The sequence below is a fragment of the Sinocyclocheilus anshuiensis genome, unplaced genomic scaffold (genome assembly GCF_001515605.1).
Source record: "Sinocyclocheilus anshuiensis isolate Anshui unplaced genomic scaffold, SAMN03320099.WGS_v1.1 scaffold55, whole genome shotgun sequence".
In the NCBI taxonomy this organism is placed as follows: domain Eukaryota; kingdom Metazoa; phylum Chordata; class Actinopteri; order Cypriniformes; family Cyprinidae; genus Sinocyclocheilus; species Sinocyclocheilus anshuiensis.
In genome coordinates, this window is record NW_015549647.1 from 1,909,016 (window position 1) to 1,919,789 (window position 10,774).

Sequence of the window (10,774 nt, forward strand, 5' to 3'; positions counted from 1 at the left end):
ACGCATTTCGGAAAGGCGGGTCATAGAGGAGATACAATAATGTACAGTATGTGGAAAATAATGTTTTTTTTTTTTACCTTAAACCGCATGAACACATTTCATTACACCAAATACACAAAATAATGTTCTTTTTTAGCAACGTCGTATTGACACCTTCTTTTTGCTTATATGCTTATTGGTGTGAATAGCAGAGATTTTGTCATCAAGCACATCCAACCAAATAATCCATTAGTAATCAGATTTGTGGCTCAATTGGACTGAAAAACCTTCATGTAAACACCTTAATCGATCCGACTGAGCTCAATCCAAATTCAATTTTGATCGGATTGGAAGGTGTGGTATAGACCTTTTCTAATCCGATCGAGAGGACATGTAAAACGGAAAGTACTGCGCATGTGCAATGACGAAGAAATGGCGTAATGACATATGAAGCGTAGAAGGAGCTGTTGTTTTTGTGGAATGATGTGTCATGATTGTCATGTTATTCTAAAATTCTCCTTCCACTCATCGTCTGTGAAGTGGCACAGAGCAACGTCCCATCAGTCCTCACTTCATACTCTCATCCACTGACTGCTTGTTTTGGCCATGGGAATGGGTGATTTTACTGCTTGATAAAAGCAGCACGGCACAAAGCTTCATGAGCGCGTCATCTCCTAATTAGGTCCTGAAATAGATAAATATTAAGTCTGCTCTTTAAAACAAAGAAAAGAAGCAATGGTAGGAGAATAGTATGTGCAAACATTGGGCAACTCTGAATATTTGTGCATTGTGTGCATGTCAAAAGATCAAATTCGACATTGAAGCTTGTGACAAATAAACACTATAAACATATAATATGACATATAAATGATTATAAACCCGATCACTTTATTTAGCGTTCATGTAAACACTACGTTCAGATTCATCGATCAGAAATATTTAATTTCGATTTAAACAAAAAGTGTCCATGTAAACATAGTCAGTGTAATGTAATAAAATTTGGCAAGGCTTACTGGCCTTATGACTCAAATTTACAATCCTACATTTGCTAATCTAAAGGTACACTCTGCCAAAAGCACAAGTGCACATATGGCAGGAAAAGTAAAATTTTTATAAAAGCTTTAAAAATGATTTACTATATCTTTTCACCTCCACTACCTATACACACTTTCTTTATCGCAATAACTTTCTTTTCTGCCTGTTTCTACAGACAAGAGATTTGTCATAGCCAATGCACGTGTCCAGAACTGTGCCATCATCTACTGCAATGATGCCTTCTGTGAGATGACAGGTTTTTCCCGGCCGGACATCATGCAGAAGCCATGCACCTGTGACTTCCTGCATGGACAGCTGACCAATCGGCACGCTATTGCGCAGGTAGCACAGGCTCTCCTGGGCTCGGAGGAACGCAAAGTGGAGATCACCTACCACCGGAAGGACGGTGAGTGTGTGAGCTTTACTTGTTTAAAGTAGTTCAATGAACCTGAGAATGTGGGTTATGTTTACTGAATGTTACGTTGTTGGTTAATGTTTTGCTTATTATGATCTCCAAGTGAAATCTCAGTGAAAGGAAAAAAGCCCTTTGCTTAAAGGGGTCATGAACTGCCTTTTTTTATTATTTTGTACTGTTCTCTGAGGTCTACTAATAATGTTATCAAACTTTTTACATCAAAAAACATCATAATTTAGAAGTAATATGCTATATTCTGTCCTGATTTGACCTTCTCATCAGAATGCTCTGTTTGAATAGGGATGGCGGATTGTAGACTCGGAAGTAAACACCCACTGCTATGATTGGCTAACAGTTGTGTATATTTGACAGCCGACATCCTTCATAGATGGACGCTGCTGTGATTTAGGTTAAAAACGCATAAATAATGAGAAAGTTTTGAGTTCTGAAACTTACAGGATGTTTTTATTGTACAATGACCTCTTATATGTCAAAAGATCAAGGGAATTTTGATATTTCAGTACATGACCCCTCTAAAGCAAAAGATAAAGAATGATTTATACAGAATGCTGCAGAAAATATGCCATTAAACAATTATATGTAAGCTATTAAGTTGATTCGCACTTTTGCCCTGTGACATTATTTGTTTAATTATCCCGACCAGCCTGACATATAAACATCTTCTTAGTAGGGTTATTAACCAATGGCAATTAATGATGTACTTTGATTTGTAGTCAAATTTATGTTCTTTACACCAAAGGAAAACAGTTTCCAATGTATTTTTCTAGTCACTGTAATGTATTTTGGGCTATGTCAATTTTTTATTATTGAATAGTACCTTTATTTTCTTTTATATGGTCTTTCTATGAATAAACCGATACTTGGGATATGGAATATAAACTGAGAGAGAGAGAGAGTGAGTAAAAGACAGAGCGTGTTTGAATTATTGCAGAGGAAGTTAAAGTCAGCACTGAAATGACAGCTCCTATTGTCTTCGACAATTTTGCTTCAGATCACAGGGAAACTACTAGGAGCTGAGATCATTTTTCATCCTGTTCAGCTCTAGTGTCTCTTGTAGTGAGAGAGTACATGTCCCCAACAGAGGACATAGATTTTGTTCTTTCTTGTACAAGATCATAATAAGCCCCTTACACGCATTAAATCCGGTAAATTACCGTAAAATTACCAGATTGACTTTTCCACTAAATACAAAAATGTGCTATTCACACGAGCAGTGGTGTTCTGGCTTTTTACTGTTAAGGGACCATTCAAACATTAGCTCCAAAATACCAGTAAACTCTGTGATGCCAGTCATCGTAAATTACCTTTAAACACTGCGCTGTTGTCTTCATCCATCTGGTTGAGGAGAAGCACTTTAGTTTCACATCTGTCCAATTTAACAATATCTTTTTGACTTCTCAGTGATAGGCAGAAAGGGCCGATCACACAGAACATGTTTTTGCTATAGGTTAAAAACACGAGATGCTGCACAATAGTATCAAACTGCAGAAGTGCTGGGCTGTAAATGGTAGTAAAGGCAGGGTCTTGAGATGTGTTTTTTAAACAGAGCTTACTGTAAATATCACATAGCAATCATAGTATGATTTTATGACTTCTTACATCAGTGCATCCTGACCTTGTGTGTGCTCATAGCAGTCATAGCAGCATAATCTTATGCTTTGTTAACACATAGCATCATAACGGTAATCTGATGGTAATATTACAACGTGCTTTACCTAAGAATTTACCGGTATTTTTGAAAAGGCCCTGTTCACACATGATCACTAAATGGTATTTACCAGTAAAGACTGTATGTCTAAAAGAGGCTATAGAGTGCAACAGCTGGGTTCCAGAAGTAAAAACTCAATTTTCTCCATAGTGAAACTGATTTGTAACAATAACTTATAAACCTTTAAAGACAGATCTTGTGTGAGCTACAAGGTTGTTAATTGAGGTACTTCTGTTGAAGCCATCCATTTTCATGATTTCAGCTTATTTTATTATAATGGTGCTCTTTTATTAAATGTAAAATATATTTTTTCAATAGATGTAATCAACAACTTTTTTATTTCTCCATGGTTTTTAATTTGAATTTCATTCACAGGGCTTTCTGGCATTGTAGTTATTTCCCTCATTAAAGACGTTAAGTCTTGTACTGTTTGTAAAGTTGTGATTCGCCTTGTAGCTGGTTGACTTGGTTCATGGCAAAGACAAAACAAAGACTTTTTTAAAGTCCCTATGGGAAAAATTATTGGGAAATGCCACAGAACTAATGCCACTGAAAAAGTGGGCGGGCACTAATGCACTTCATAATTTGCTTTGAATTTTTTTTGGTATGTTAATTTACAAGAAAATGGCAAATCAGTCAAACACAGTTGTAATAGCAAAATAATATACAACTTGGTTACTCTTTTCCTATATAATTTTGAAACTGTTATGTCAGCCAGTTTTAAAAAACAAAAGAGAAAATACAAATATCCTCTAAAATTATTTGCTATATGAATTAATACATTAAATTTAATACATTAAATTAATACATAGTCAAGCTTCTTTACAGCAGCACAAACCAGGCCCCTGTCCTCCCACTGAGAATTCTCTCATTCAATAATATCAATATTCTGCTATCTGCAATAATGGGAGACTCTATCTGTTCAGATCTGTCAGGGCAAAAACCTAATTCCTTCAGTGCGGAAGTCATAACCACAACTATTACACTCCCTCTTAATTGAAAGTGCAAACTCATAATAGTGCATTATCCAAAAGGATATAATGCATTAGAGCCATCACAGATCATTCACGCCCTTTAAAAATTCAGTAGCAATTTAATAGTCTTTTAAGTAGTAAGCTAATGTTTCTAGACCCTACTTTATTGCCAGGTGAAATCTGTTGACTGTTCTGTATGTCTCTTATACTTCATATGAACTAATGGGAAGTCGTGGCCTAATGGTTAGAGAGTCGTACTCGTAATCCAAAGGTTACGGGTTCGAGTCTCATACCGGCAGGGATTGTAGGTGGGGGGAGTGAATGTACAGCGCTCTCTCCCACCTTCAATACCACGACTGAGGTGCCCTTGAGCAAGGCACCGAACCCCCAACTGCTCCCCGGGTGCCGCAGCATAAATGGCTGCCCACTGCTCCGGGTGTGTGTTCACGGTGTGTGTGTGTTCACTGCTGTGTGTGTGCACTTAGGATGGGATAAATGCAGAGCACTAATTCCTAGTATGGGCCACATGTCACTTCACTTCACTTCACTTCACTAATGGACATGTCATTATGTTGGTTTCCACCCCAGAGACCATATAAATTAATTTCTTTCTCTGAGGTGTAAATGAGGCTACTCTCCTCTCACTGAGCCGTAGCACAGCACATTCTGGACCTGCTCTCTATAGTGATTTTAGTGGCTTCTGCTGTGAATGCATTAAGCCACAGCATTAAACTGTGAATGATGAGCAGGTGCGTGTAGCATTTTTAGAAAGCATCTGTGTCTTTCTCTCTGTTTCCCTTCCTTCTTCGGTTTTTATCCTTCTATTCACATTCATAAAAATAGCGAATAAAATTAGAACAAACAGTTTTGTATGATTATTTTATTGTAAACTTTTTAAGCTCCACAATTTTTTTCTCTAGTTTTTTAGAATATCATTTACGATATTCTAGAATATAATCTACAGTATGATACTGGTGCTTTATTGAAGTCTTTCCCAAACTCTTTTATCTTATTTATCTCCAAAGGCTCATTGTCAAGGCTCAATTACTACATCAACACCAAACTACAAATGTTTTCTTTTTATAAACTGGATGTCATGTAACATTCAAAATTATTCACTATTAAACTAAACACAATCAGTGTGTGAAATGTGACTCACAAAGTCACATTTTTAATTTAAATATGACACCTTCGCTTATTCATGGAAGCATGAAGCCTACTGAACTTGCTGTATTCATCACACAGTATTAATAAAAATTCAGTTTTAAATGTCAAATTGTGAGTGTAAATGACATTTAAAAATGATTTTGCTACTCTTATTGCATTAACACATTAAAAATATCAGCTAGTGCATTTCAGTTTTAATAATTGTCACTTATTCAATTTAATATTTAAATTAAATGGTAATAAGAAATAGCAAATGTAAATTCCATTATTGAATTCGAATTTACATTTTCATTTTGCAAAAAATATTGCACATATGTATGTTGGAAATGTAAATTCAAATACTCAAATGCCATTGTGCATATTACATTTCAAATTAAATTTAGCCAACTTTATGCCTCCATATAGTTTGTCTAATCACAAATCAGAGTAAGAAAGATATAATTATGGCAGATTTATCATTTTTGAATTCTTTTTTTTCTTATTTGTCTTGTCTTATCTATTTATATTTATTACACTGATCTGAAGAACCTATAATGCAACACAAAGAACGTTTTTAATCTCCAGAGAATCATATAGCCAAACCAACTGTCCTATCCACCTTATTTTTCCTGGAAGAGCGGGTGTAGCCATTTTAATGTGTCTGGCTTCCAGCTATTTTTAACTGTACAGAGCGGCTCATTTTGCTGCTTGATATTGCAAACTGGTGTATCTTACCATATTATTTTAATGTATTATCTTAATTATGAACACACTGGTTTGTGGTGCAAACAGTTTTACTTTGTTATTGTTCTTGTTATTTGCCTACAGCGCTAATGAACCGGAAGTCTCGCACATTCACAGAAAACGGCTTACTTCCACATTGAAAAATAAGGTGGATACAACACAAAGTGCTTTTGATTAGAAGAGTGTTCTTTGCTGAAGTGGATTGCTGCAAAGAACCATTGAATACCCTTTAAGAGTGTGTGGTCATATTAGAGCTTATTCAATTACATTAGTCTCACACACACACACTGAATTGTACCAAACAAATCTAAGTCCTCATGAGTATGGGTCATGCCTTATTTAGCATTTATATTGCAGCAGAATGTGATAGCCCTGCATAATTCTTCTGAGACTTCCTGTCTGAGAGGACACTGCTATCCTACACTGCTGGCATGGCAAATTCTCTGCTGCAAAGGATTTAATTCGTTCAACAGGAATAAAATAAATAATACAATTCAGCTAAAGCCATTTCTTACAGTATTTTTGCATTCAGCTTTTGTATGTTTTCATGCTGCAGTGCATTACTCACAATCCTTCTCTCTTCTGAGTGCTTTCTTTTTTATATTTGAAACATTGTGTAAATTGTTTGTAAATTGCTGTTCTTGAGTAAGTCATATTGAAAATGTATTCCTAAAAATAGCAATAGAAAATATAATAAAGTTATTAACAGATCATTAGTTAATGTACATCAGAATACTAAGACTAATACCAATGAATTTTTAATCAACATATTGTCACATGTATTGTGCATGAACCATCGATCTGCTAAGCATTATATTTTTTGTTACTGCTGTAGCGACGTTATAAAGTGTGATCAGATATGATTTTTAGATGACGTTTAAGGTTTTTGTTTGGGGGTGAATAACAGTGTTGGTTCATGACTGTGTATATTGTCAGATGAGGAAGTGTTTGGAAAAGAGTGACCCATGACTCTCTCTGTCTTTTATTCTTTGTGCTTTGCAAATGAACATATGCTGTCATGTTGCCCTGCAGGCCTCTCTGTATGATTAATGAGCTGTGTTTATTAACACAAGGCTCCACCAATCAGCATGCAGCTCCGTGTACCAGTCATTTTAAAGACTGAAAACAACTGTGTCAAAGGCTGTATAAATGCTGTTAGTATAGAAATCAGGTGATGAACGGCAAATAATGACGATCTGTTCATACATTCAAAATTCGCTCGCTTCAACATCTGGCTCAGTTATTCCCTTCTTTCCAAACTTTAGCACACATGATTATGTGGATTTACTTTCTAATGAAATCGGAATTATTCACACTTGTGCCTCTGTATCTTGTATCTTAATTCTGTGAAAATGAAATCTGTCGATGCAGATCCTCTTTCTATTATGAGCAGATTAAATGTTACAGTTTCACTTTGGCAGAGACAGAAGAGAGAGAGGATACACACACACACACACACACACAGAAAGAGGTATTTATAGCTCTTGTGCTTTTGGTAGGTATGAAGTTTGGAGTCTCTGCTCAGGGGAACAGAGACACAGACTGCACTGCTGTACTGTTAACCCACAGCAATATAGCAGAAACTAACCCTATCAGCACTAGTCATTATTATTATTACCACAAATGTAAAATGCTTTGTCAGATTGTGAATGCTTTTAACACTCCGTGAAAGGAACAAGAATATTACAGGTTTGTTTGAGGAAATACTGACATGTTTTATTCCTACCAGACCGTAAACACACATATACACGTCCTGACAGACTACAAACCTTGTCTCATCACTGAGTTGAATTAGAGAAGCACTGAGCAGATGAGAGTTAGAGCTCTGTAAAGAGATACAGATAGTCATTCTGAAGCCATGAGCTCAACAGTCAGATTGGGATTGTGTTAACATGACTGGCCTCATCTTTAGTTCTACAAGACAACAGGCCACATTCATTCTAGTCTTAGCCTATAACAACATGCGTACTGACCATCATAGAGCTGGCTAAATTATGAGTTTGGGTGCATATTGCGTGTTACCTTGTTAAAAGCTTAAGGAGCTGTTTCTATTTGATCTAACCCTTGAATTCTGTTTTGTTGGAATAACCTAATGTATTTTGGTTGATTCAGTGATGTAAAATAATATTTTGACTTGAACAGGGCTCAATGCTAGGGATTTTCACTGGCCCCACCAAAGAATAAATATATAAATAGTTAAATAAAATAGGTATTGTTTTCTTTGTTTTTGACTCATGTAAACTTGTATTCTAATACATAAGGTTGGCACCAACATTTTAGATACCAGTGAAATTTCACAATTCTCGATTTCAGTTTCAATATTATAGCAAAAAATACTAGCCTAACTAATATAAAATATTAAAAAAGAAAGACGGGTCCACTTCCAAACGAACTCTGGTGCGGTTCGAATGAAATATGAACATAACATGGACGAAAGACATGTTAACGAACCAAAAACAGGTCATGATGTCACAAGATGCGACCCTAAAAAGGACAGAATGCTCAAGCATACCTGTTTTTTCTTGTCATATAGTTACAGTGTTGCCCATCAAAGTTCGGTACAGGCATCAGAACCATGTCTCTTCGCAGCTTCGTCTGTGTGTGTGACGGAGGGATTCCTGCTGCTGTTTTGACTCCTTTACACATTTTATAAGCTCTTCACGAGTTCTCAGTTGGTCAAAGTACCATCATATGTAGGTTACACACATACAACAAATGCATTTAGCCCAACATAAAGCATTGTTGTGGATGTTCAGTATGTTTCGTCACAAAATCTATGTCATAAAAGCCGACCAATCAGGTTGTGAACGTATCCCTATGCCTTTAGGTTCGGTGTTAAAATGTCAATGTGAACGCTAAGCAGACCAGGACTAAATCGTCTGGACCAAACAAACCAAGTGAACCGAACTACAAGTGTGAACAAACCCTTAGTCTGTATGTAGTTACACAAGGTCACTTCATGCTTCTGCCCAATCTTTAAAAGATGAAGTGTAAATGCCTTTGATACGCATTCCAAGACTCAGCCACTCAGGCCACCTCAGTAGGCAGACACATACAAGACATGCAATGAGTAAATGTAAATTGGTCTTCACTTTAGTTAATGACAGAACTTTTTGGGGGTTGTGAATAGTTGGGTAGTCCTGGAAATTCACCCTCACACAGACAAACAAGTAAAACAACTCACAAGGAGTTCACAAGATTTGAAGCCTGATCATTTTTGGAAAAAGTAGGCAGAAGCAGCTCATAGTGGGCTTTCTGACATGTTGACCATCCGCTCTGCGAGTGTATTACAGTGTTTTCTGTCTCTCCTGTAGCACAGTAATAACCAACCTTTCACACGCTCCTCAAAGACCAATCAGTCACGGTGCTTGCACCAGTATGTGTGTGTGTCTGTGTGTGTGTGTGTGTTTGCATTGGATGGCTGCGCTGGGAAATTGAGATTGCAGACAATGAATAATTCAGCCAGACAGTTTCCTCACCTTATACATTCATGATATACTCATAAACGTAATGTATACCTTTTCATATAAATGCAGACAAGCACATCAGCACATACAGTATGTGCATGATAAAAGTGAACATCACTGAATGGATCGTTCAAGAAAGCATCATTCAGGAAAAATGTCCCCAATTCCATAAAGAAAAACAGGAAAGATAGACCGAATGAAGTGTATGAATGCTCTTTTCTGTATTGTTTTGAAAAGGTATGATTGGAGAATTTGAATGCTTGTGTGTGTGTGTGTGTGTGTGTGTGTGTGTGTGTGTTTGGGTGCGTATGGATTACTCTGTTTAAAGAAGTCTCCACAGACTTTGTAGGTTTAATTATTGATAGTGGAAATTGAATCTAATGAAATTTCCATCGTCTTGAAACAAGAACTGAGCTTAATACATTCTGTATGTTCATATACAGAAGGAAATGAACATACACACACACACTCCTTCAGATCATTTCAGTAACCTCATTCTATAGAAAACAGAATGATCGTCCCCTTCTAATTAGAAATCATGTGACCTTAAGATAGGACATGGGAATATTGTCTTGGGAATAAATGTGATTCATATGATCTGTCAGCCATTATTTATTAGAGTTCCTGCTTAGAGTTGAGCTGCTTTTTCATCCAAAACATTTAGTAGTGCAACTTTAAATGCATTATCTTGGTCAAAATTCTCTCTTAGGAAAGCTCAACCTTGAACGGGACGAATGCTTAACATCTCAAGTAACAACGGAAATTAACACAGAGACAGTGAAACGTCTCGGTTACGTATGGTAACCCTCGTTCCCTGAAGGAGGGAACGGAGACGTCACGTCGGATGACCGACGAATTGGGATCTCGCTTAGAGAGACCAATCTACTTCGAGTGTAAACTAAACGAGCCAATGCACATTGGCATGCGATTATTGCATCCAGCTGCTGCTGATCACAGCGTGAGTATAAGTAGGCAGCAGATGCAGTGCATATTCAGGTTTTCGCTGAGGAGCCGAGCCGGTGACCCGGCCGCTCAGCGGTGGTACAGGAGCTGTGGCGACGGGACGTGACGTCTCCGTTCCCTCCTTCAGGGAACGAGGGTTACCATACGTAACCGAGAAATTCCCTTTCAGTCAGTCACTCTCGATGTCACGTCGGATGACCGACGAAATTGGGATCCTACCAAAAGGCCACAGCTACTGCCCCTTCCAGTGTCATGTGGAAGCCACCTGCGCCCCTACTTTATGGCGTAGGTCAGGGCTTACACAAGAGGACCAGCTACTGCT

General features: G+C 37.3%; 1 protein-coding gene across 1 annotated transcript in view; it reads left to right on the forward strand.

Moving 5' to 3' along the window:
- Positions 1-10,774, forward strand: part of LOC107660042 (potassium voltage-gated channel subfamily H member 7-like) — a 61,624-nt gene that overhangs the window by 1,904 nt on the left and 48,946 nt on the right. The window contains exon 2 of the mRNA XM_016449211.1: positions 1,190-1,420. Coding sequence (XP_016304697.1) covers positions 1,190-1,420 — 231 coding nt within the window. The remainder of the gene's footprint in view (positions 1-1,189; positions 1,421-10,774) is intronic.